Source organism: Neofelis nebulosa, chromosome 10, assembly GCF_028018385.1.
Source record: "Neofelis nebulosa isolate mNeoNeb1 chromosome 10, mNeoNeb1.pri, whole genome shotgun sequence".
In the NCBI taxonomy this organism is placed as follows: Eukaryota; Metazoa; Chordata; class Mammalia; order Carnivora; family Felidae; genus Neofelis; species Neofelis nebulosa.
The window spans coordinates 86833745-86861640 of NC_080791.1; the positions used below are offsets into that span (position 1 = coordinate 86833745).

General features: G+C 36.7%; 2 protein-coding genes across 2 annotated transcripts in view; one reads left to right on the forward strand and one right to left on the reverse strand.

Moving 5' to 3' along the window:
• Positions 1–970: 970 nt before the first annotated feature.
• On the forward strand, positions 971–24753 carry EIF3M (eukaryotic translation initiation factor 3 subunit M). The gene is made up of 11 exons (XM_058688563.1): positions 971–1123; positions 3830–3962; positions 5120–5258; positions 5549–5672; positions 5833–5927; positions 16679–16762; positions 17739–17838; positions 18438–18519; positions 22984–23127; positions 24039–24099; positions 24557–24753. The coding sequence occupies exons 1-11, from the start codon at positions 1082–1084 to the stop codon at positions 24675–24677; spliced, it is 1125 nt and encodes a 374-aa protein (XP_058544546.1). The 5' UTR covers positions 971–1081; the 3' UTR covers positions 24678–24753.
• A 137-nt stretch (positions 24754–24890) lies between these two features.
• Positions 24891–27896, reverse strand: part of CCDC73 (coiled-coil domain containing 73) — a 127195-nt gene continuing 124189 nt past the window's right edge. The window contains exon 17 of the mRNA XM_058688564.1: positions 24891–25371. Coding sequence (XP_058544547.1) covers positions 25150–25371 — 222 coding nt within the window. The 3' untranslated portion in view covers positions 24891–25149. The remainder of the gene's footprint in view (positions 25372–27896) is intronic.

Consider the following 27896-nt stretch of genomic DNA (forward strand, 5'->3'; position numbering starts at 1 on the left):
CATAAGTACTTAATTGTTCTTTAATTTTTTTAATGTTTTGTTTATTTTGAGAGAGAGAGCACGAGCAGAGGAGAGGCGGAGAGAGGCGGGGAGAGAGAGAGAATCCCAAGCAGGTTCCACACTGTCAGTGCAGAGCCTGATGCAGGGCTCTAACTCAGGAACCTGAGCTGAAATCAGAAGTCAGATGCTTAACCTATTGAGTCAGACGCTTAACCTATTGAGCCATCCAGGAGCCGCAGTACTTAATTGTTCTCATTTTTCCAAAAGGAATCTGAAAACACATGTTTTCAAATGTTAAGCAATTGCCCCAAATCATACGTACGTGAAATGGTGCAGCAGGGGATTCCATCCCTAGGAATTCTACTCTGGAGGCCATGAGGTAAAATACGATGCCATCCAGGGCTGCCTTCCTAATTACTTTGAAATGTTTACGTTCTGGGCGCCCGCTGGAATGTAAGCTGCATGAGGGCGCTTCTTTTGGAAGCCACTGTTTATCCCCAGCTTAGAGAACATAGCCTGCTAGCAAGTCCCTCAATACGCTCTGAAAAGTGGGATAAATTTTAACTCGAAAAAAACTGTCGGGCTCAGCAAAAAAACTTAAAACTTGAAGCCTCTTTAGGACTGCCAAGAGCCAAGTCTTGGTGGCTGGAGGGAGCAAAACGCGAGGCACCCTTCAGTGAGGTCTGGGAGACTGGCTGGCAGAGGGGAGTGGCTGCAAAAGAACGACTATTTTGAGCACAAGTTTTATTGACCGAATAGATTTCAAAAAGGAGATGCGCTAAGGCGCAAAAGGGAGTTAACGCGAAGGGTAACAGGCGACACCATCCTAGAGGTTAGAAGCAAGGGCGCCCGGACGAAGACCGCGGGAGCGTGCCTATGAAACCCGCCCCAACGCGACTGCTTCGCCCCCAGAGTGCCGTGGGATTGGCCCCGTAGCCCCGCCCATTCGGGTGATCCCGCCTCACAAGATCAGCGGAGGGTAACCCGGAAGCGGTTGTGAGGCGCCTCAGCGCGCTGCAGTTCCCTTTTCCGGTCGGCGTGGTTTTGTGAGCGGAGCCACCGCGGTGCCTGGGCCTTCACCATGAGCGTCCCGGCCTTCATTGATATCAGTGAGGAAGATCAGGTGTGCTCCCGGGCCGCGACCGCCGTCAGGGTGGGGTTGGGGGAGTCCTCAAGGATGTGAGGGGCTGAGTCAGGGCTGAGTCGGGGCTGAGCCGTGACCAGGCGGGTGGGACGCCGCCCCGCGGAGTCGCCGCGGAGCTGAGAGCCGCACATCACATCACACACGCGAATAGGGAGGCCGTGAGGCAAGGCGCTAATTTGTGGCCTGGAGTAGCATTAGCACGCCGGCCGCCCGTTCCAGCGCTTGGCCCGAGACTTTACACCCAGCTAGCTTCCTGGTTGGCGTCGGGACATTTCCAACCCGAGTTACTTCTGACGACACTACCTTTTGACTGACTGAGAATGGTGTCTGCTTCCGCCTCCCAAATGCAGCCACATCCGGAGTGGGAGGTGGCGAATCTTTAGACAGCGTAAGCAGTCTAGGGTAAAGTAATTTTGTACTGAAGGTGAAAATGGTTTTATTATGCGATCACAGAGGCACAGGTGACCCTACTTTTATACATAGGCCGTATCTTCTTTCGTGTGCAGGAGTGAGAGTTATGAAAACTGAAAATAGAACGTCAGTTTCACCCTCACATCTGGTGAACCATCCTAATATTTAAAAATTTCCTATTTCGGGCTTGGTCTTTTGTATGCATGGCTTAATATTTCTCAGTTTTTTTCCATAACAAAAGTTAAACTTTAGTTGGTGGGAGTTAAAATATACATGAAACGTATTTTCACTAAGTTGATTTTGTAGAACTGAAAACCGTATTCTGTGAAATCGCAAGTGTTGTTTTGTATTTTTTGCTACTCCACTTAAATGGAAATTTCGTTTCCATAGAAGAAAACGCCATTACTACCCTAAGATATCTCGTGGAATTACAGATGGGATTCCCACTCCCTCCCCCATGGTAAAAGTACATTCTCAGCCCTGAAGAGCAAAGAAAGGGGGAGAGGAGAAAAGACTAGGGAGGGAGTTGAGCACTTAGAAAGGAAAATGTAGAAGACCATGAAAAAAAACATATATGGATATTAATGGAGTGATATTAGCAACAAATTGGCTATTAGATTACCCATAAAAAGTATTTGATTTTAACATAGGAGGGAATTTGTAGCAGGGAACAGGAAGTTCTTGTCATTGCCCACATTTCAGTTTTAAAGTGTTTCTACTTAGGTTATGCTACTCTTGTAATACAACAATTTGACACCAGCTATTCTTTTCAGGTAGCTAATGTGATTGCTTCAGAAATTTAACTTCAAATTCTATGTTTGATTAGAGTTCAGAAATGTAGTTCAGAATTTTGTCGTTCACTTGTACTTCTCTACAGCCACTTGGAGCCGGTGAGCATGACAGATAAAAACAATAAGCTGTTGATTGAACGATTCTTAGAAAAAATTTGCTTTGTATCAACAAAGCAGAAGCTGAACGAATGCTTTTTTTTTTTCTATTTTTTTGGACAGTTTCCTTCATAGAAAACATGTTCCCCAGTGGTGTTTTTGTGTTCTGTGGTGACATTTGTTTCATGAAATCTTGTTTATAATAGCAACTCACAGGTGAAGTTACTATTGTTATCTGAAAGGGTAGCACCATCAGACCTACAGATAAAATGTACTTTTCTTACGCAGCCAAACATGTTTGTGGGCTTAGAAAATGTGATACCTATACATTTACTAATGGTATTCTTTCATCTCCCTGTTTCAGTTTTTCATTTTATTATTTTAAATACCGTCTACATTCATGTTTGGCTGCCATAAATACCAAGGCCTCAAAAGAACAACTTACTAAATATTATATATATGCATTAGAATAGAAAATGTCTGAATACCTGAATGCGAAACTGTAGTTCTGTTTTTTAGGTCCAGAGGTGCTCTCTGATCCAGATATGTATTTTGCATTCTAAAAGATTAGTTATAAAGTAGATCCAGTTTGAAAAGTATTATATTCGGGGCGCCTGGGTGGCTCAGTCCGTTAAGCGGCCGACTTCAGCTCAGGTCATGATCTCGAGGTCCGTGAGTTCGAGCCCTGCGTCGGGCTCTGTGCTGACAGCTCAGAGCCTGGAGCCTGTTTCAAATTCTATGTCTCCCTCTCTCTGACCCTCCCCCGTTCATGCTCTGTCTCTGTCTCAAAAATAAATAAACGTTTAAAAAAAAAAAAAAAGAAAAGTATTATATTCAAGACACCATTCAAAGGCATCATGCTTTTATCTTTGTGTCTCCCAAAATGCTGGTCTCAGATAGGTTCTCAGACGTTTTATTGACACTTGATTACCTACTTGCCAAGGTAATGGCAAATGTCTACCTTTTTAAGATAGCTATATTATGTAGCAATAAAATTGCATTTCTTTAAAACAAGTTGAATTTTTACCACGTCAGATTAATTCTCCTCCACATACAGAACCCTCCTCAAAACAGCTCCTCAAAAAAGAAGTTTTTTATGCACTGGAAGTTCAACAGCATATAGGTGATAGAGAAATTCTGAAGGTGATCCATGTGGGCCATAGTGGGCTTGTGTAGTCTCTTGGTTTTGTCGAAAATCTGTGGCTCCTGTGGGGTTGTGATGAGGGCTAAGGTGGGGGAGAGGCACTTCAGCATAATAATTTAAAGTCATCGTTAAGTATAGTATTTACATCCCCCCCCCCCCCCCCCCGAAAAAGAATGGTTTGGGATTTTGCATTTTGGCATTGCCGGTTTTATAGATGTTTATCAGTCTTACTTGATTTAATAGGCTGCTGAACTTCGAGCTTATCTGAAATCTAAAGGAGCTGAAATTTCAGAAGAGAACGCAGAAGGTGGACTTCATGTAGATTTGGCCCAGATTATTGAGGCTTGTGATGTATGTCTGAAGGAAGATGATAAAGGTTTGTTTTTAATTTTTTGTAATATTTCTTACTGATCATAAAGGATCTACTTTTAAATTTTTCTCGTAAATTGTATTTGTTGTAGAACTGTTAAGCCTTGTTTGTTTTTAATCTTCTCTTTGCATATACTTTCAGTTTATTCTAATCTGTATACTTATGAAGTCAGCTATATTGATAAAACATCTTTTTTACATCAGTTGTGTATTTTGAATGTTAGGTGCATACACTCAATACTGATAATTTCAGGGTGAACTGAAGAAAAATGAAGCTCTTCTTTCCTTTTTATAGGTTTATATTAATATCAAATCGGATAGGGGCACCTGGGTGGCTCTGTCGGTTAAGCATCCAACTTTGGCTTGGGTTATGATCTCAGGGTTTGTGAGTTCAAGCCCTGCTTTGGGCTCTGTGCTGACAGCTCAAAGCCTGGAGCCTTCTACAGATTCTGGGTCTCCCTTTCTCTCTGCCCCTCCCCCACTTGTACTCTTGTCTCTGTCTCACAAAAATAAATAAAACGTTGAAAATTTTAAATATCAAATGGGATATAATTTCAAGTAATCTGAAAGACATTTACTTAATTGGCTAGTTCCCTCTTTATTGACATAAATGGGAAATTTTGAACATTGGGAATTTTGTGATCTTTAGTTAAGGTTTGAGATTAAACTTGGTATATAGTCAGTATCTTACACTCAAAAATTAATGACTCAGGAAGTTGACAGGTTTCATTTCTTAAATAATTTTCTGTTTATATGTAAAAGTTTTTTTCAGTTGGGAAAGCATTCTAGCCTAAGACCTAACCAATAACTTCTAAATTATTGAATATTTTGTCAATAAAAATTGACGCCATATATTTGACATGTAAATCAGTCTTCTACTGGTTGAAAACCAAACCTTACATAATAATTTCTTTTTTCTTTAATAAAATGTACAAATTGCTTTCTGGATGTTAGCTATATAACAGAATTGGTTTCATTTGAATTCACATATAATATATTTTTAGCATAATGCACATTATTGAACTGTTTTACAGTAGCCAGGTCCATCTTCCTAAAGTGTCTTATGTTTAATGGTCTTTGGTGTTTTAAAACACTGGAAATATATATTTAATTAGACATGTTAAGTATGATAGCATTGCTACTGTGTTATCCATACATGTATAGATGTTGAAAGTGTGATGAACAGCGTGGTATCGCTTCTATTGATCCTGGAACCGGACAAGCAAGAAGCTCTGATTGAAAGCCTATGTGAAAAGCTGGTCAAATTTCGGGAAGGTGAACGCCCATCTCTGAGACTGCAATTGTAAGTTAAGAACTGAAAGAGGGTTGGTTTTTCAAGGGTCTCTTTTTATGTCACTATCATTTAATGGTTGAAATGGTTGAAAGCAAGAATTCTGGAACTTGGCTGTCAGCTGTGACTCTTATTAGTGTAACCTTGGACAAGTCATTTAACCTTCTGTGCCCCATTTCCCTCCTTGTAATGTGAAGTATTAATAGTATTTGTCTTAGATTTGTCCTGAGAGCAAATAATCTCAACTTAATCATCATAATTGCTGATCTCAAACACTGTTTTATTATTTGTTTGTTAACCAGGCTAAGCAACCTTTTCCATGGGATGGATAAGAATACTCCTGTAAGATATACAGTATATTGCAGCCTCATTAAAGTGGCAGCATCTTGTGGGGCCATCCAGTATATTCCAACTGAGCTGGATCAGGTAAGTTATTATGTGGTATACTTGTTCTGCATATATGAAGTATAGATTTAATTTATAGCTAAAGTAAATAGCAAATATGTATGTTCTGAAGTTATCTTTTAAATGGTGAAAGTATGTTCAGCTGTGTTCACTAAATTTCCTGCTTTTGTCAATCTTGTAGGTTAGAAAATGGATTTCCGATTGGAACCTCACCACTGAAAAGAAACATACCCTTTTAAGGCTCCTTTATGAGGCACTTGTGGATTGTAAGAAAAGGTACTCAGAATTGGTGTAATAACTTAAAACTTCACAGGCAATATAGCAGTTGAGGCTGTTTTTAAAAACAAGTAGGGTGATTTTGCTCTATTTTATTCTTCATAGAGTTGCTGTAAATGTATTTCTGTAAATTTCATCTCCTAAGTTAAACATAACTGCAAAGTTTAAAAGTTTTTCCCATCTTTCAGCTTTTTAAAAAGCAAAACTTGCTTTTGTTCTAAAAAATGGTACAGCTGTTCATCTGAAAGCTGTATATAACTTTAGACTAAGGTGTTTAATGATGCTTTGCTGTCTTAGTATGGGGTGTAGTGCTCCCACTTCTGTTTAATGATAGTGAGGGTTTATCAAAGTTTCCACAAAGTCTCTTAAATAAACAGTACTTCCGAGATCAAATTTTGCAATAGACTCTACTAAATGAGTACCTATTTAAATGGCTTCTGCAAGGTCTTGGGTTTCTAAGGCTTGTAATTCAGCCTAGCTAATTGCATGCCCAAAGTACTTATTCTATATACCCAGGTTTGGGATGCTTACCAAATGATAGGTTTGGCTCAGTTTTCAGAACTAATGTTGAAAGATAATCTTACTTTTTTGACTTAGCTTTTCAATTTCTCTTTTCACATAGTGGTTAAATACTTTTAGAAAAAGTAAACAGCCTTCCCTTTAGTTTTATTGCACAGTTTTTATACTGGCTTTTAGTGCTGGATATTTAGTATATTAGAGAGGGTAAACAAGGTTTCTCTTATGTTAAGTAATGTAAACTTTTTGCAGTTTTTGTTAAATTTAACAATATAGAAGGAAATTTTTGTTGTGAAAGTTGGAACGTCGTATAAAAGAAGAGAAGCAGGGGATCTTGCATTAATAGCCTGTTTCATTCTGATCAGTGACTACTGTCTGTTATATGTTCTTACACTTATGGCAGGATTCTAGCCTGTAGTCAGTAAAATGTTAAGAGTAAATAGTTAATAACAAACACACCATTTCAAATGGAGAGAACATTAAAAGCTGTTAGAGAAAGTCTTTATTTTCATTCACATTTCAAATGTGCGGGCTGTGGAGCAAGACTACTAGGATTCAAGTCTTGGCTTTTCTACTTGTTGTATGATTCTAAATAAATTACCTAATATCTCTGTACCTCAGTTTCCAATTTCAAAGTGGAAATAGTAGAAGTACTTAACGTCTCGTGGGGTTGCTGAAAAGATAATAACATATCTAAAGTGCTTATTGAGGCAACACTCATTGAAAGTTGGATATTCTTCTTCTCTCCTTTTCCTTTTTCAAGCTCACCTTTAAGAAGGTAGTCTTTTTTTTGGTAGAGTAATTTAAAATGATGAGTGTTAACAGTTTCCCTCTGAATGTCTAGTGCTTATCAGAGACGATGACTACTCACTGGATGATTTCTCTGATTGCTGTTCAGAAGGTCTTTAGTCTGTTATATGTAGAAGGGAAGTGACTAAGGGTCTAAGGAATTCTAAACTTAATTTTCAGAGACATTGAAATAGGACATATATGCTCCACTAGACTTGTCCCAGCGTTAACATACTAGAGAATACCTGCAGCATTTGTCAGAGATGATCATTCTTTCCTTTTGAAACACTGTCTTCAGTTGGTTTTTGAGGCTTCCTTCCTTCTTCCTTCCCGCTCTTTATTGAAGTGTAGGTGACATACCATATATTAATTTCAGGTGTACAACATAGTGATTCTACATTTATCTACAAGGGGCTCCTCTCTCTTGATTCTTCTCTTCGTTCACAACTTGTTTATGGGTTCCTTCTTCTCTAAACATTAGGATAACTTACTCCTGGGACTTTTTCTTTTCAGTTACATTCATTCCCTGTGCATGTTGTTTCTGATTTTGCTGTGATTTTGGGGGAGGCTGAGTACCAAATGTATTTTGAGTGAAACAGTTTTTGTGTTGCTAGGTTGTTAACATTCAGAGCAAGGCATTTCACAACCCTGGCCTCACCTACTAATATGCTAGTGGTGTCTCCTAGTCCTTAGAACAGCTGTAGTAGCTCCCATGCACTTGCAAATGCTTTGGAGGGCACCTGGTGGAGAAAGCAGCTGTGGCCTGAGTGCTCTCATTCAGTTGCATGCCTTTATTTTTACTTTTTTTTTTTTAAGTTTGTTTATCCTGAGAGAGAGAATGTGGGGATGGGGCAGAGAGAGAGAGGGAGAGAGAGAATCCCAAGCAGGCTCTGTGCCTTCAGCGCAGAGCCTGATGCGGGGCTCAATCCCACAAACTGTGAGATCATGACCTGAGCTGAAATCAGGAGCTGGATGCCTAACCAACTGAGCCGCCCAGGTGCCCATACATGCCTTTAAATACTGTATATATATTGGTGATTTTCACATTTATCTCCTCTATTTCTTCTCTGAACTCCAGATATCTATTCCTGTTAACAGCTTCATTTAGATACCCAAAAGACATCTCAAACAACATCTGCAAAAGTGAGCTATTGATTTTTCTTTCTAAATCTGTTTTTATTTTCTCCAACTCAGGAAATGCCATTTCTGTACTTCCAGTTGCTCAAAACACAAAGCTGGAATTTCTTCATGATTCTTCTTTTTGTCTTATACTCCATATCTGATCCAATATCAAATCCTGTCAGCCCTGATAAATCTAAAGTCAGACCCACTTCTCACTACTTCCATTGTTACCTTATGGTCCAAGCTACCATTATTTCTTACTTAGATTATTGAAGTAGCCTCTCAAATGGTCTCTCTTTGGGGTCTTGTCCCCCTACAGCCTTTTCTTAATACAGCTGCCAGAAAGTTTTGTTTAAAAAAAAAAAAAAAATTTTTTTTTTAATGTTTATTTATTTTTGAGAGAGAGAGAGACACACACACACACACAGTGCAAGTAGGGGAGGGCCAGAGAGAGAGGGAGACACAGAGTCAGAAGCAGGCTCCAGGCTCTGTGCTGTCAGTACACAGCCCGATGCGGGGCTCAAACCCACAAACCATGAGATCATGACCTGAGCTGAAGTCTGGTGCTCAACTGACTGAGCCACCCAGGCGCCCCTCGTTTACTTTCTAAATTAGTCTTTATGTTCCTAAGTGAGACATTTTGAAGTGTAATCTTTTTATTTTCTCCAGTCTGTAACCATGATTTTGTGAAACACAACTTCCAGCACATTTTCTTCAGGATACATTACAAAATTCATAGGCATGCAAAACCTTTCTGACCTGGGCTCCTATCTGCTGAGGTAATTTGGGGCTGGTGGCATGCTATTTTTCTATGGTGCATTGACATACAAAAACTATGCTTTGTTGATATGGATATTCCCTCCTTGCATTTCCCCCCAGCATGGCCTTCTTCTTGGTTATCACACCCGAGACCTAGTGAACCTGTGTCAACTGCAGAAGCACCTTTCTCTTTTGTAGTCTGGACCAGGGGCTGGCACCTTTTTTTTTTATGGTCCCCAAGCTAAAAATGGTTTTTATAGTTTTAAAATGGTTAAGAAAGAAAACCAAAGGGAGAATAATATTTTATAACATATGAACATTATACAAAATTCAAATGCCAGTGTCCATAAAATTTTAATGGAACATAGCCATACTAACTCATTTACATATTTCTACAGCTGCTTTTGCAAAGACTTGAGTAGTTGCAGCAGAGACCATATAGCCTACAAAACCTAAAATATTTACTGTCTGTCCTTTTACAGAAAGTTTGCCTGCCCTTGGCCTAGACCTATACTCCACTTTGTTCCTCTGCCTAAAACACTACTGTCATATTTAGGTTAGGTGCCTTTCTTCTATAGCACCCTCTACTTTTATCATGGCATGTAACACCCTTTGTTGAAAGGTTTGTGAGGTTGTATACTCAAGGCTAGGAACCTTATTTGTCAACCATTGTGTATTCCCCAGGTGTTTGGCACATTATAAGCATTGGATAGATAAATAGTACTCACCCTAAGGAAGGACAAGAGGATGGCCATTTTATTTAAACACAAAGTTTCTGTCACACTGCTCTTTTAAATTTTAAGATTTGGGTTTTGCCCAATACACGTAAAATGTAATTTTTTTTTTCCTGCTTCTGAATTAGAATTCTTAGATTCACCTTGCCCTTTTATTTATATTGGTGGTTGATGAGTGCAAATCATGTAACATTTCTTGAGTCCTTATATGTCAGATACTATGTACTTTAAATGGATTATTTTATCTGATATTTGTGAAATTAGATTTCTTTAGCTGGTAAGATATATTAGATTGAAGTATACTGTGACTACTAAAACTGGAAAATGAAATGCACAGGTGCTTATAGAGTGTCACAAAATAATGAACGAGTCAAATGCAATTTTTCTTTAAAATTTTCTTTGAATTCTTACAGTTCTTTCACTATATTTAAGATGCTGGTTACCATTTAACTACTTTTATATTTACATTTGTATGACTTAATAAACCTTAGGTTTGTAGGAAGTTTTAAAATACCATTTAACTTTCAAAAAAATAAAAATACCATTTAACTTTTTAAAATAAATGATACAGCTCCTACTGATTGTACCCAAGTTGAATCCAGATGTGTGGAAGTGTTTTTAGAAAACAAAGAAAAAAAAAATGACTTTTCCCAATTAGCTTTCTATAACTGTCTGAAAATTCATCGGTTTAAAGGAAGAAATGAAGGGTGAAGATAAACATTTTCCAAGACTTCAAATTGAATGAATGCATTTTGTGCTTTTCACTGCAGTTAAAATTGCACAGTTTTAGGGATAATTTAATTGGAAGGCTATTTTTAGTAAAGTTACTTGAATATATGGTGTTGGCTCTACTACAGCTATGCTTTCCTAACAGTTTTGAGGGCATAAAACTTTTTTTCCACCTAGGGACTTTATACTGTACTTGGTCTTCCCTTTGCCTGAAAAATTATCTAACCCTCCACCTCCAGCACTTTTCATGGCCAATTATTTTATATCCTTTAGATTTCAGCTTCTGTATCAATCCTTCAGAGAGAGACTTTCCCTGTATACTTTCCTGTCTCTGCTGTGTTGTTACTTTTACATCACCATTTATTTCCTTCATAGCACGTGTGTGTGTGTTCTATCAATTTATATATTTTTTCATCATGGTAAGTGTACTCTTCAATCCTCACCCCCTATTTTCACCCATCCTTCTACCCACCTCCCCTCTGGTAATCATCAGTTTGTCTGTAGTTAAGAGTCTGTTTCTTGGTTTCTCTCTCTCTTTCCCTTTGCTCATTTGTTTTGTTTCTTAAATTCTGCATGTACATGAGATCATATGGTATTTGTCTTTCTCTGACTTACTTTACATAGTATTATTATACTCTAGCTCTATCCATGTCATTGCAGATGGCAAGATTTCATTCTTTTTTATGGCTGAATAATGTTCGATTGTGTGTGTATTATTTATATAACACACAATCGAATGGTATTCTATTATACACACATATGTATATGTAATATATCGTACACACACATGCATACACATATATCTTCTTTATCCATTCATCAGTTGATGGACACGGGCTGCTTCCATAGTTTGTCTGTTGTAAATAATGCTGCTATAAATATCCAGGTGCATGTATCCTTTGAATTAATGTTTTTGTATTCTTTGGGTACATACCCAGTAGTGCGATTGCTAGAACATAGGGTAGTTCTCTTTTTAACCTCTTGAGGAACCTCCATACCGTTTTTCCACAGTGGCTGCACCAAGTTTGCATTCCCATCAGCAGTGCACAAGGGTTCTTTTTTTCTCCACATCTTCGCCAACACTTGTTTTTTGGCTTTTTATTTTAGCCATTCTGATGGGTATGAGGTAACATTTCATTGTAGTTTTGATTTGCATTTCCCTGATGATGTGTGATACTGAGAATGTGTTGGTTGCCTTCTGTATGTCTTCTTTGGAGAAAGCCTTTTACCATTTTTTAATGGGATTATTTGTTTTTTGGGTTGTCGAGTTGTATCAGTTCTTCATATATTTTGGATACTAACCATTTAAAGGATATGTCATTTGCAAGTATCTTCTCCCATTCCATAGATTGTCTTTTCGTTTTGTTGATTGTTTCTTTTGCTGTAAGAAGCTTTTTATTTTGATGTAGTCCCATCAGTTTATTTTTGTTTTTATTTCTCTTGCCTCAGGAGACGTATCTTAAAAAATGTTGCTACAGTCACTGTCAGAAATTCCTTCCAGCGGTCCCCTCTAGTATTAGGGTTTCAGGTCTCACATTTAGACTTTTAATCCAATTTGAGTTTATTTTTGTGTATGGTTTTAAGAAAGTGGTCCAGTTTCATTCTTTTGCATGTAGCTCTTTTCCACAACACCATTTGTTGAAGAGACTGTCTTTTTCCCTATTGGTTATTCTTTACTCCTTTGTTGAAGATTAATTGACCATATAATTGTGGGTTTATTTGTCAGTTTCTGTTTCATTGATCTATGTGTCTATGCCAGTACCATACGGTTTTATTTTTTTTATCATTTTTTCCCAATACCATACTGTTTTAATTCTTACCACCTTGTAATATAACTTGAAATCTGGAATTGTGATACCTCTAGTTTCCTTTTAAATTTTTTTTTTTTTAACGTTTATTTTTGAGACAGAGAGACAGAGCATGAACGGGGGAGGGGCAGAGAGAGAGGGAGACACAGAATCGGAAGCAGGCTCCAGACTCTGAGCCATCAGCCCAGAGCCCAACGCGGGGCTCGAACTCACGGACAGCGAGATCGTGACCTGAGCTGAAGTCGGACGCTTAACCGACTGAGCCACCCAGGCGCCCCACCTCTAGTTTCCTTTTAAAGATTGCTTTGGTTACTCAGGGTTTTTTGTGGTTCCATACAAATTGTAGAATTGTTCTAGTTCTGTAAAAAAAATTTTTTTCTGTAAAAAATGTTAGTATTTTGATAGGGATTACATTAAATGTGGGGATTGGTTTGGGTTGTATACATTTTAACAGTGTTTGTTCTTCTAACCCATGAGCATGTAAAGTCTTTTCTATATCTTTGCATCATCTTGAATTTCTTTGTCAGTATTTTATAGTTTTCAGAATACAGATTTTTCACCTAACTTTATTCCTAGATATTTTAGTGTTTTTTGTATGATTGTAAATTGTTTTCTTAATTTCTCTTTCTGCTGCATCATTATTAGTATATATGAAAGCAATAGATATCTGTTCATTGATTTTGTTTTCTGTGGCTTTCCTGAATTTATTTATCCATCTGATAGTTTTTTCAGAGTCTTGTGTTTTCTATATATAGTGTCTGTCATCTGCAAATGAGTTTTATTCCTTCCTTACCAATTTGGATCCCTTTTATTTTTTATGTTGTCTGATTACTGTAGCTAGGGCTTCTAGTACTATGTTGAATAAAAGTGGTGAGAGTGGACATCCTTGTCTTGTTCCTGGCCTTAAGGGAAAATCTCTCAGTTTAAGTATGATGTTGGCTGTGGGTTTTTCATATAAGGCCTTGATTATGTTGAGTTACGTTCCCTCTGGATCTGCTTTGCAGAGGGTTTTCATGATGAATGGATGTTGTATTTTGTTAAATGCTTTTTCTGCATCTGTTGAAATGATCATATGGTCCTTATCCTTTCTCTTACTGATGTGATGTATCAGATTGATTTGCAAATATGAACCACCCTTGCATTTCTGGAATGTATCCCACTTGATCACGGAGTATGAGTTTTTTGTTTGTTTATTTTGAGAAAGAGTATGTGCATGCATGCACACGTGACCAGGGGAGGGGCAGAGAGAGGAGTGAGAAGCTCAAGCAAGGTCTGCACTGTCAGCATAGAGCCCTGTGTGGGGCTCAATCTCACAACTGTGAAATCATGACCTGTGCTGAAATCAAGAGTCAGGCACTTAACTGAGCCACCCAGGCACCCCCGGAGTGTGATTTTTTTAAATGTATTGTTGGATTCAGTTTGCTAATACTTTGTTGAGGATTTTTGCATCTATAGTCATGAGCAATATTGGCCTGTAGTTTTCTTTTTTGTATGTGTGATGTCTTTATTGGTTTTGGTATCAAGCCCATAGAATAAATTTGGAAGTTTTCCTTTTTCTATTTTTTGGAATAGCTTGAGAAGAATAGGTATTAATACTTCTTTAAATGTTCAGTAGAATTCACCTGGGCCTGGATTTTTTGGTTTTTTGGGAGTTTTAAAATTACTGGTTCAGTTTCATTTCTGGTGATTGGTCTTGTTCAAATTTTGTTTAGTTTTGGTAGGTTGTATGTTTCTAGGAATTTATCCATTTCTTCAGTTATTCAATTTGTTGGCATGCAGGTTTTTATACTATTCTGTTACAGTTGTTTATTTCTGTGGTGTTGGTTGCTATGTCTCCTCTTAGTGATTTTGTTTGGATCCTCTTTTTTTTTTTTTTTTTTTTTTTAAATGTGTCTTGCTAGATATTTATCAATTTTGTTGATCTTTTCTGAAAACCAACTCCTGGTTTCGTTGATCTGTTTTTTTAGTTTCTGTATCCTTTTTTTTTTTTAAGTTTATTTATTTATTTTGAGAGAGCAAGTAGGAGAGGGGCAGAGAAAGGGAGAGAGAGAGAATCACAAGCAGGCTCCATGCTGTCTGTGCAGAGCCTGATGTGGGGCTTGAACTCGTGAACCGTGAGATCATGACCTGAGCCAAAATCAAGAGTTGGATGCTTAATCTGAGCCCACCAGGTGTCCCTATATCATTTATTTCTGCTCTGATCTTTATTATTTCCTTCCTTTTGCTGGGTTTGGGTTTTATTTTTTTTCTAGCTCCTTTAGTTATAAAATTAGCTTGTTTGAAATTTTTCTTGCTTTTGAGGTGGTAGGCCTGTTTTACTATAAACTTCTCTCTGAAACCACTTTTGCTGTATCCCAGAGATTTTGGACTGTTGTGTTTTCATTTTTGATTGTTTCCATGTAATTTTTGATTTCTTTGATTTCTTGGTTGACTGATTCATTGTTTAGTAGCATGTTATTTAGCCTCTATGTATTTGTGCTCTTCCCAGATTTTTTCTTACGGTTGATTTCTAGTTTCACAGTGTTGTGGTCAGAAAAAAATGCATGGTATGGCTTTGACTTCTTTTTAATTTGTTGAGACTTGTTTTGTGGTCTATTCTGTGATCTATTCTGGAGAATGTTTTGTGTGCACTTGAAAAGAATGTGTATTCTGCTGTTTTAGGATGGAATGTTCTGAATATGTCTGTTAAATCCATCTGGTCCAGTGTGTCATTCAAAGCCACTGTGTCCTTGTTGGTTTTCTGTTTGGATGATCTTTTCCTCGATGTAAGTGCAGTGTTGAAGTCCCCTGCTATCATTATTATTGTATTACTATCAATTCTTTCTTTTATGTTTGTTATTAATGGTTTCATATATTTGGTTGCTCCCATGTTGGGTGCATACATATTAATAATTATTATATCCTCTTGTTGGAGTGTCCCATTTATGATTATGTAGTGTCCTTTGTGTTTTGTACAGTCTTTGTTTTTATTTTTTTTAATGTTTATTTATTTATTTACTTATTTATTTATTTAGAGAGGGAGAGACAGAGTGTGAGCAGGGGAGGGGCAGAGAGAGAGGGAAACAGAATCCGAAGCAGGCTCTAGGCTCTGAGCTGACAGCACAGAGTCTGACGTGGGGCTCGAACTCGCAAACCATGAGATCATGACCTGAACCGTAGTCGGACGTTCAGCTGACTGAGACACGCAGGCTCCCCCAGTCTTTGTTTTTAAAGACTTCTGTCTGGGGGCGCCTGGGTGGCTCAGTCAGTTGAGCGTCCGACTTCGGCTCAGGTCATGATCTCACGGTCCCATCCGTAAGTTCAAGCCCCGCGTCAGGCTCTGTGCTGACCGCTCAGAGCCTGGAGCCTGTTTCGGATTCTGTGTCTCCCTCCCTCTCTGACCCTCCCCCGTTCATGCTCTGTCTCTCTCTGTCTCAAAAATAAATAAATGTGGGGCGCCTGGGTGGTGCAGTCGGTTGAGCATCCGACTTCAGCCAGGTCACGATCTCGCGGTCCGTGAGTTCGAGCCCCGCGTCAGGCTCTGGGCTGATGGCTCGGAGCCTGGAGCCTGTTTCCGATTCTGTGTCTCCCTCTCTCTCTGCCCCTCCCCCGTTCATGCTCTGTCTCTCTCTGTCCCAAAAATAAATTAAAAAAAAATAATAATAAAATAAATAAATAAATAAATAAATAAATAAATGTTAAAAAAAAAAATTAAAGACTTCTGTCTGATGCTACCTTGGTTTTCTCTTGACATCCATTTGCATGTTAAAGGTTTTTCCATCCCCTTTCAGTCTGCAAGCCCTTGTGATCTGAAATGAGTCTCTTATAGGCAGCATATAGATGGGTCCTGTTTTGTTTGTTTTTTTAATCCACTGTGTCACCTTGTGTCTTTTGATTGGCTTGTTTAGTCCATTTACATTCAAAGTAATTATTGATGAATATGTATTTATTGCCAATTTGTTATTTTCTGGTGGTTTCTACAGATTTTCTCTGGTCCTTGTTCTTTCATGGTTTGTTGGCTCTCTTTAGTGATCTACTTGGATTCCTTTTTCTTTACTCTTTGCGTATCTGTTACTGTTTCTTTGTTGTTTGTTTGTTTTGTGGTTACCATCATAGCACTTGTAATTTTTCCTTAGTTTTTGGTCTTTCCTACTAGAAGGAAAGTTGCATGATTTTTCCCATAGAGAGAGGGACCATGTCTCTGGGGCACCATTGTATTTATCATCAGCATAGTACTTGGCACATAGTAAATATTTTTGAGTGAATGGATGACAGTAAGATATTCTGAAATTCCTAAAGCAGTATTTCTTTTTAGTGATGCTGCTTCAAAAGTCATGGTGGAATTGCTGGGAAGTTACACGGAGGACAACGCTTCCCAGGCTCGAGTTGATGCCCACAGGTAATGTTAAACACATTCTGATGGGGGCTGCCTGGAGCTTGGAGGTTGAGCATCCGTGTTTCTCATACAGCAGAAATCATGTTTGCGTCTCTCAGCGATCCAGAGCCATTTGGTACTGTGTGCTCTGTGGTGATTCCACCAGAGCTACCAAAATTCATGGTTTGGTATTGGAATAACCATAGATCGCATGTGGAATAGCCACATGGTGTTTTCTGTTTAGGGTATGGCTGGTATGGGTGTCATCACCCCAACCTGAGAAGTAGAATTTAACCTAAGGTTTACCTTAATATTAAGGTCTGTAGATGAGGAAAAGTTGGTGGCTTGCTAAAAGTTAGCCCATTGCTAATGAGAATAAGGGCTTCAAACAATCCTAGGTCTATTTAGTAGCAATAATAATAGGATCAGTTTCTTAAATCTAGAAAACGGAAATAGCTTCTTTATAGTGTGTGGCTTCACAGGGATCTGTGCATGATAGGTATTGCTAGAAAGTATAGTTTGTGGATGAGATCTCTAACTGAGGTTAAGACTGCCTACATTCAAATACTCCATCTCTTAATGAGTACTTATTGGGTAATTTCTTTCTGAGCCTGTTTCATCACTGATAAAATGGGCATGATAATACTGTCTGCCGGGGTGTTGTGAGGATCAAGTGAGGTAATGCATGTAAAGCACTTAACTCAGTGTCTGGCACATGGTAAGATGCCACTGCTGTTTTGCTTACTCTTCGATTACTTTGGCCATGCTTTCTCTCCAGCTACATTTTTGTCTGCAACTACTTTATTATTTTATTTTGTTAAAACAGATATACCTGACAAATAGATTTATTGGCCGGTTTTAATCCCAATCCGGTAACTTTTTTATGCTGTGTATATATTGAACTCTTAGATATTTTACTGAATTAAATATATTTTGCAGTCTGTTGGCAAAAAGTTCCTGAATCTCAGGACTGAGCTTGTATTTTTGTTTTATAATTAAGGTGTATTGTACGAGCATTGAAAGATCCAAATGCATTTCTTTTTGACCATCTTCTCACTTTAAAACCAGTCAAATTTTTGGAAGGCGAGCTTATTCATGATGTAAGTACTTTAATATGGAAAATATTCTTTTCTAAATGTAACATACTAAAGCGGAGCTCTTTTTCCTTGTATTCATGAGCATGACTAGTTAGATCTGGGAACACAATTGTTTATTCTTTTTATATCAGGAACAGAATGAAATTTAGGACCAGCCTTTTTTTCCAATCACTGAATGTACCTGTTCTTTCTCCCTTTCCTTCATCTCCTTACTTGCCTGTTATGAACTTAAATAATACAAATTTCTTCTTGTATGTGGTGTCAGCCAGCCCCAGTTAGGAGCATAAATCTGATATTTAAACACACATGAACACACTTTTCAAGTACAAGTATAAATAAAGACAGTTTGGGTTAGTTTGCATTTATACTATGCCTTTACTACTCAGGGTAAATCACTTAGAGCTCACTGAATTTACTGATTCTTTCATCTAAGTGTGTCTTAATGAAAGCAAATGGTTTAAATGGTAATTTTATCAAATAGATTGATATTTCTGCACTAAAAGAAGCATAGAGAGTTTTATTGCTGAGATTTAGTGCCTTAATATCTTGAGTATAAATCTTGATTCTGTATTGAATATTATATCTTTATTTTCTGTCTGTAGCTTTTAACCATTTTTGTGAGTGCTAAGTTGGCATCGTATGTCAAATTTTATCAGAATAATAAAGACTTCATTGATTCACTTGGTAAGTTTTGGAGTTTATTCTTGGGAGGGGTATAAAGAAAAATGGGAACATGCTATTCTTGAGCTCACATATACGGTGAGATCCAGCAGATACGACTGTGGCCTTTTGTATAGATTATCCTAACCATGTATAATAGAACAGCAACAAACCTAGGTGGACAGTTTAAAAGATTACTCAGAATGAATTGGGAATTGGAAACCAAGGAGGTGTAAAGGGTAGCATTTGTGGTGGAAAGAACATGAAACTAGGAATCCGAGAACCTGGGCCTTTTTTTCTCTCCATAAGAACTTGTTGGACTTTAGGCCTTTCTTCTAGATCTACTAGACCAGCCTGCTTTGAGATAAAGTTCTAGCAAGAAGCAGGTGCTTAGAGGAGATTCAAATAGAAGTAGTTCCATTGATATATGTGTTTGTAAATGGTGGATGGGGATGGAGCAGAAAAGCAACTTCAGGGATCACCATTAGTTTGATCATAATGGCAACTTTTAGATGTACTCATTTTAATAGCTGACAAAATTTTGATGACTAAAGCTGCTTTATTTAAAATCAAATTATTTGTTTGTAAATGACCTTTTATTCCTTACATTTTGGGGGCTTTTTTAAAAAGAAGCCATAGTTACATAATTGAAATAAATGGGTCCCCCCCACCCCCCCGTCTAATATATTGTATGCTTGGTGCACACCCCCCTCCCCCATTAACAAATTCTAGAAGTGTATGGTATTGTTAGGCAGATCTAAGTGAAGCTGTAGATGGAATTGGAAATGAAGTTACATGATGGGAGAAACTTTCTTAACTACAGCTTGTTGAAAACAGCATAGTCTTAGCTTTATATGATTTTAATCTTTGAATTTTCTTTCTAGATAATCAGAGCTTAGTGTTTGTTAAGTTGAAATGAATCTTACCCTCACTGAGCAAATTCTATATACATTCAGTATTTTATTTCCTTCTGGAGCATGATTTTAACATACTAAAATTCAAAGAGAAAAATTAGAAAATCTGTAGTTGAACAGATTTATATTGTTTTAAAATGACCATTTTTTGGAGAGTGAAGTCAACTATGAAACTAAGGTACTTTGTTTTTCTACTAGGCAATAATCAGAGTACTTTAGAGGTTGGTTATAGTTTCCATGTTAATATTGAATTGTTAGTTTCCTGGTTTGGGACATAGATGAAAAATACATTTATAATTTATTTTGATTATATTATTAGTCCTCAATTTGGTAATCATTAATTTCTATCCCTTGTACATTTTTCTGCAGTCATTGGAATTGGGGAAGATTGAATTATTCCGAACATAATAAGGCATTTGAAATACACCAAGATAAAGTAGTTGCAAGTGTGTTTGTGTAGAATGCTTTGCCAGGTGCACTAGACCCAGAAAACCACATTCTGTCCCAGTTAATTTGTTTTGTGGCATGAAGCTATGTGATGGAATGTTAATGTCAGCAACCTCTTTATTTACGCACCAAGGAAAAAGGAGTAGTAATTAACACTTTGACACTCCCCCATTGATGTGTAATTGACTGTTTCAAAGGAGCACTGGTTCATAAGCTATTGCATGCATTAAAATTACGTTTTCTATATTGCAGCATTTTAAGACAAGGGTCAGTGACAATGCAGAAATTGCTCAATGATGCACATTTTTTTATTACTGCATTAAGGTTTTGACATATTAGTAATGAATAAATGTTTCCATAAAATTAGATTTTTTTATAACTTTAAAATTGAAATATGACACAGAACACTGTGACTTCCTCTTCAAAGGTAATGTTCTAGTTTCATGAAACAAAGCACAGCTTTCTACAAGTCTTTAACTCATACTTCACTGGCTTAATAGTTTTGATTTTGAGAACAAGAGTTCTAATGGCTTTAAGTTTGGGTCTTGTTTTAAAGTATCATCAATTTGATATGTTTTTAAATGCCAGTTTCCACGTGTAAGACAGATCAGGTTTTACATAATTCACTCTAGAAATAATCTTCATTTATCTGATAAATTTTTAAATATATGGCAAGCTTGTAACTACACAGAGGGTAGCAGAAAAGAGTTATTTATATGTATATTTATGTCAAAAGATTTTAGAAACTTTAGGAGTCTCTATCATTTTATCATACTAAAAGAGAACTGTGTGTACCCAGAGAACTGGGAATGTTAAAGAATTTTCTTGTACTTGAAAATATTTAGTAGTAGTTCTCTGTGATAGGAAGAACATAGAGTAACATTTCTAATTTATGGTGCCAACTCGAAATCAAATTCTCCATTTTGCCGTTAGTTTCTTGAACATGTATGCAAATTAGCGATCTTTTATTAGAAATTTGTAAAAGATACTTTAGGCAAAACATCTTATTAAATGTGTGTATATTTGGTTTTACACGTATTACTAACATTTATTGCAAATCAGAGTCTGGTTACGAATATCTGGATTCTACAGGTGGCATCAGTTTATCAAAAACACTTTGTTTTATTAACACTGACAACTTGGGCCAACAGTAAGCATTATCTTGTGTCAACTGAATTGCCCTAACATGTCTACATGTAATCTGGTGTTATACAGTTGCTACCTTCTTGCTTCAGAAAGTTAATCAGCATCTAATTTGCATTTGTTAATTAGGGTTAATGTGCACTAATTGATTTTTTGATGCTTGTAGATTTCCATTAAACCCGGTTAGCAATACTTACTTGGATACCTCATTCATTTGAGTTATGATGATCATGTTTTTGTTGAATCTGTGCCAAATAGAAAGCCTGCATCATAATTACAGCTAATTAACAGACGATTATGTCCTATATTAATGGGCTTCCCTTGTCTTCTGCTAATATATGTTATAAATTTCAAGTTTATTTATGGAGTGCTTAGAACTTTTTTAACAATAGAAACTTGAGGCTCTTAATTATTAGAGGGTACATGATTGATCATTTGCTCAGTTTACATTATTTGAAATTTTAGAGAAAAGGAATGTGTAATTTTAGATTAATTTAGGAAGCTCGTTTTATATAATTAATAAATTAGCATCAAATCAGCAAAGTAGGATATTGTGTTATAATTCCGCTTTTTCCACTTAGGAGCAAGTAATAATTAGAATATTCAGGATTTGTAAATATTTATTTGCTTATTAGTTGTTTATGTTATAAGCGAATGTATTTTTTAAGCCTAGTACTGTCACTTTGACTATACGTTAGTCATTTAATCTCTTCGCTCTTCACATTTTCTTGTTTTTTAAAGTGAAAGCATCAGGACTAGGTAATTTGTTAAGTTTCCTTTTGGGTTTCGCAGTTGTTTGTGATCTGAATAATTGTAACAGCAGGTTTCATTAGAAATTATAAGGCAGAATTTGAATTATTTGTACAGTTTTCTACTTCAAGTATCCTTGTTAATGGTACTGTTCCATTTCATCTAGTACTAATCAGTGTAGCCTGTAATTGTTTTTTTTTTTTTTAATTTTTTTTTTTTTAATGTTTTTATTTATTTTTGAGACAGAGAGAGGCAGAGCATGAGCAGGGGAGGGGCAGAGAGAGAGGGAGACACAGAATCTGAAGCAGGCTCCAGGCTCTGCGCTATCAGCACAGAGCCCGACGCGGGGCTCGAACTCATGGACTGTGAGATCATGACCTGAGCTGAAGCTGGACGCTGAACCGACTGAGCCACCCAGGCGCCCCAGCCTGTAATTGTTAAATGATGAACACACTTTTGCAGTTTTGACTTAAGTGTTAAACCCAAAGTGACCTAAAGGGAAATGGAATGTTTTTGTAACTGAGTGTATATGAAAATATTTTAAGGCTTCATGTTTACTAGTAATACTGACAAAAAGTAGATAAGGAATCCTGTGTTTAAATAGAGAACAAAGAATAAAAATAAGTTTAAGTAAAAATGTTCTTATGAAATGAACTTTGTACATTTTATCTCCTAAAATGTATAACTAAAACGTGTAAAATGTGCAGAACTTTAAGGGCTTAAAAAATACCATTTTATAGCCCATTCTTTTTTTTTTTTTTAATGTTTATTTTATTCTTGAGAGAGAGAAGACAGAGCATGAGCGGGGCAGGGGCAGAGAGAGAAGGAGATACAGAATCCTAAGCAGCTACAGGCTGTCCGCACAGAGCCCAACGCAGGGCTCGAACTTACGAGCCGTGAGATCATGACCTGGCCAAAGTCGGGCGCTTAACCGACTGAGCCACTCAGGTGCCCCTGTAGCCCATAACTTTGTTCCTATCCAAAGTTCTTAACTTTGAACCTATCACCTGTGGCAGTGTAGTAGTAAAGAAATGTGGTTCTAGAAAAATAATTGTAATATTCCACAATTTATTTATGGGGTCAGTTTATGGTTTGCAGATATAAGCAGCTTTGTCAGAATTACTCTGTAAGTGCTCTCACAGTGACTTCCACAAGAGTTTGATACAATAGTTGTGATTCTTCAGATCTTTAACTAGTGTGGATATTCATCAGGCTTTACTCCTGTGTTATTCAGGTCTATTACATGAACAGAATATGGCAAAAATGAGACTGCTTACTTTTATGGGAATGGCAGTGGAAAATAAAGAAATTTCTTTTGATACAATGCAGCAAGAACTTCAGATTGGAGCCGATGATGTTGAAGCATTTGTTATTGATGGTAAGGCAGAACATTTTCATTTTTTTCCTAGAATTTCTCTTCTACCTTGCGGAATAGAAGAGTTTGTATCTTGAAACTGAGTCATATGCTAACAAAGCTAGAGTCTCTTACAGCAGATGTGTATGTTTAGTACATTTGCAGACTATTTTTGCAGCAGGGTGAAAATTCACTGGAAATACAAATTGCTATGTGATTTTTGGTGTTCTGTCCCTTGAAATCATACAGAATAAAGGCCTTTAGGTAGTATACTACAGTGGTTAAGAGCCTAGATTTTAAGTATCAGACCTAGTTTGAGGGCCAAGTCTTCTGTGAAACAGAAAAGTAGGAGTTACTACGTAGTTGTGAGGATTAAATGAATGAATACAGGTAAAGCACTTAGCCCAATGCTTGGCACATAGTAAATGATCTGTAAATATTGATCATTATCAGTTTTTTACAAATGGCCAGAAATAATTGCATTATAAAGTGATTTAATTGTTAGAAATTTCTTTCTGGGCTTTTTAAATTTGAAAGTTAGGGGAATTGTACGGTCAGGATTAATAAAACGTACAGAAGTGTTGACATGGTTTCTTTTTAATGCTCTAAGTCTCAAATGGTCCAAAAAGAAGTAATATTAGGTAGGAAATTAGTATTCCCCCCCATGTGTGATTGTAGGGGAGAACACTTAGAATTTGTAATAAAAACTGTACGTGATATTCAGTGTAGATTTGCCTGCCCAGCAACCATAGGACAAATGCATGACCTTCCTCTTGGTTCCATCACATTGCTGTGCTTGTTATTAGATTGAAAGAGTCAGTTTGTAAAATATTTGAAAATTGTAAGGTTTTATTGTGGTTTACTTAGTTTTATATCTTAGCTGTTTTTCTTGGGAATTTTCCATATAACATATCATGTAAACCATCTTTTTTCAGCGGTAAGAACTAAAATGGTTTACTGCAAAATTGATCAAACCCAGAGGAAAGTAGTTGTGAGGTAAGACACTTAAGATTTTGCAGCATTTTGTAGAACAATTTAGTTTGTTCTGATTATTTCAACTTAAATGTTTAGAGAATGAAGGTGGTGTTCTTACCAGTTGACTGTAGTTAAATAGTTGCTATTTATCATAATTTTATTAAAGTTCAGACTGAATGTGATTAGCTTATTTAATGAAAGAGTCCTATTTTCCAGCACATTTCATTTAATGGCTCAGCATTGGCTAGAATACTAATGACTTTTGTGTCTGGTGTATGTAGTTCAGGAAAATAGAACGTTTAGCATCAATATGGTAAAGATTTTTAAAAAATAATTTAGAAGCGTAAGAGAATTAGAAGCTTATGTCTTTTATGTATATTTAACCTTGTTTTTGGCTAGATACAAGTGTGTAGTATTGTAAAAGAATGCCAGAAGGATAAAAGATTAACAACTTTGTTTTTAATTTTTCAATTTTTAGTCACAGTACACATCGGACATTTGGAAAACAGCAGTGGCAACAACTGTATGACACACTTAATGCCTGGAAACAAAACTTGAACAAAGTGAAAAACAGCCTTTTGAGTCTTTCTGATACATGAATTTTTATGCTATATAGAAAATTTTGTTCTTTTTGGAAAAAGTCCAAATCATAGTAAAAAAACAACTTCAATTTGACTACAGTCTGGACATTTATTGTCTTAAAAGAAATGTAAAAAGTCACAAATTTCAGAGAATACAAAGTAATAAGTTACAAAGGGTCACCACCTATCTTGTATAATACGGAAGTTGTGTTCTGCAAGGAAAGGGGTTGAAGGTGCAACAAGAGCTTTTTGGTAAAAGGATGTACAGAGGAGAGCACATTTTCTTGAGGGGAATTGGATGCTACCAAGCAATCTTAGCTACCTTAGATGAAGCATTTGCAAAAAAACATAATTTCATCACATGAAAAGAAATTGGAAAAGTGTGTGTAACTGTAAAGCTTGAAGTGTAACATTCTGTTCTAGTCAAAACCATATGATTGATATTTCAATTAAGTCCATTCACTACTTGAAAGCATTTATCAAAGTCCTTTTACTCTGTCATTTTTTCCAGCATCTCTTCTGGTTTTCTTTTCTTAGGGTGGTTGTCATTTTCTAAGCTTAGGAACTTTTTGATTTCATTAACTTGATTTGTTTCCAGGCTCTGCCAGTCCTCTTCACCAGGAGATGATGCAGCCACATTGGTAGTATCTTTAATCTTGATTGCCTGAAAATGGCTTTGTGGCAGAGTTGATTTCAGAGGCTTTATTTTCACCTAGGAAAGACCAAACTTATTTTACTTAGTGTTGAAATTACTCATTTTTTAAAGTCATCAACAAGAGTTAAAATCCTTAAGGCTGTGCAATTATGACTATGTGATAAAGCCATCATTTTTCTTGGTTAATTTTCAGCAACTACCTTAATTTGGCACAAAAAAACAATAAAATGTGAATGTGGAGGCTTAGGTCTATGTAGTAGCTCCTTAAGATCCCTAATAGAGCCCAGTACTACCATGAACCTTTTCTAAAAGGTCTTAAGCTTACACTGAAAGAAGATACTTAAAACAATTACAGATAAAAATCTGTTTTGTCTGCTACTCCCCTTCCCTTCCCAAACATGTCTATGTTTTGTATCTTCTATCAAAACCAGGAGAAAATTAAAAATAAAATGCTAACAGAGGTAGACTGCCTTATAAAAACTGCCTTTTACTTCATGTTTCCTCTCATGCTTCAGAGCACCACTGTTGGACAAACAGGAAAGAACAGTGAGGTATTTGGAAGTTGGCATGTTTCCAAGGCACTGCATTGGATCATACTTCTAATACTCTAATACTGTGTTTAAAAATTATGTAAGTTTTTAATTGTAAGATTTTTTTTCTGATAATTATTGGAAGTTTAGAAAATAGAGGAAAAAGTATAAAGAAATCAAATTCATTAGTAATCTATCCAGGGAGACCAGTCAACACATTTTGGTATTGTTTGCTACTATCTTTTTTCTATTTTTAGTGTATTTGATCATTCTATAGAATTTTAGATCTTGGTTTTTCCCTCGTGGGCTATTTCCTCAGTCTTTAAAATTTCTCATAAACCATTGTCAGTGGCTGCACAAAAATAAATTTGAGTTAATTTCCTGAAGAAAAATAAATCTTTGATGGTCTTCTTGGATTCCAGATAAAATCTTCTGATAAAAAGTCACATATTTTAGAAATGAAGAACAGGATAAGAATGACATTAAAATTACCTAAAATCCCAAGTACCATTAAACATTTTGATGTAAATATTCTGGTCTCTCTTCTGTGTATATATACACTTTTAAAATCTGGATCATATTTCTGTCTTTTTCTGTTTTGTGTTAAAAATATTTTTAGTATTTTCCTCTGCTCTTAAAAAGTTAACAACATCGCTCCATTATATTCCATGTTCCATAATTTAATATGTTGAACATTTAAGTTGGTGGGAAATGCTCAGTTATAAATTAGGCTATAATGAATGTCATTTGTTCATAGATCTTTGTGAAGATCTTCGAGTACTGCCTTACATTAAAATCTCCCACTTTGACTGGAAAAGGTGGCATATGCATAACATTTTCAAAGCAAGATTACAGAGTAATAATTCTTAAATGAGCTTAACTGTTTACATTTAACCTCCCTTTCCCAAGAGTTGCTCCTTCTGGATGGGTCTGTTTGGCTCCTGAGAATTCTACAGTCAGCCACCAGTCCTCTTGTAATCTTAGCCTTTGTTCCTTGCAGTGACGTGATGTCATAGTTTGATTGCCTATGTTTTTATGAAATAACATATGAAAACAAAAGTATCAGCACAGGACTGCCAGGAGACCACAGGCAAGTCATTTAAGTTTTGTGGCCTCACTCTTAGCACCATTTAGTTGCAAAATGCTACTGTAGAGTAACTGGTAATGGATAAAAAAAATGTACATAAATGTGTATTTCTGATAATGTCTTGAATGTAAAAGTGCCCAACATATGTCATTTAGCTCACAGGGCCAAAATGACTGTAGGTCATCCATGCAATACAGAGAATAGATGCAGAGAAAGCAATCAAATTTAAATTTAGTTGCTGATGTTGAGATAAACTCACTGATGGTACCTAATTTTAACCTGTTCTTGCCATCACAGTGTGATGCAGTTTGGTGCATTTGTCATCAAGTATAAATTACCTGATTTTCGTTATTCTTTGACTTTTTATCTTGATGATGGAGAGGAAAAAGACATTTACACATAACTACTTTAGTTTCTTTCCCCTTAACTGCCTACTTGGTGGGAGGGGCAGGAGCAGGGATAGGCTGGAGAAGCAAGATGGAGCGTAAAGTTTACATTTAGCAAAACTTGTCCGAATTTGACTTACAGAGGTTTTGCAGCCTATAGCAGTAATTCTAGTTCCAGAGATGTTGCTACATATCTTTACTCCTTCCTTTCCTAAAAAATCATTACCTTTTTACCTCCTCTTTCTGCCTAAAAGATCTACTCTTAGGCCTAAAATTGCCCTGAGCCAGATTACTAGCCGCCTTTTTCAGCCTGGGCTCCCTTTTTAAAATTTAAATAATTTAATTAAAAAAGGAAAGTAAGGGGCCCCTGGGTTGCTCAGTCAGTTGAGCACCCACCTCTTGATTTTGACTCAGGTCATGATCCCAGGGTTGCAGGATTGAGCCCTGAGTAGGGCTCCTCTCTGAGCATGGAGCCTGCTTAAGATTCTCTCTCTCTACCCCTCATGTGCGCACTTTCCCTATTTAAAATAAAAAATAAAATACATTGTTAAAAGTTGTTACTTGTTAATGCTGTGTTAG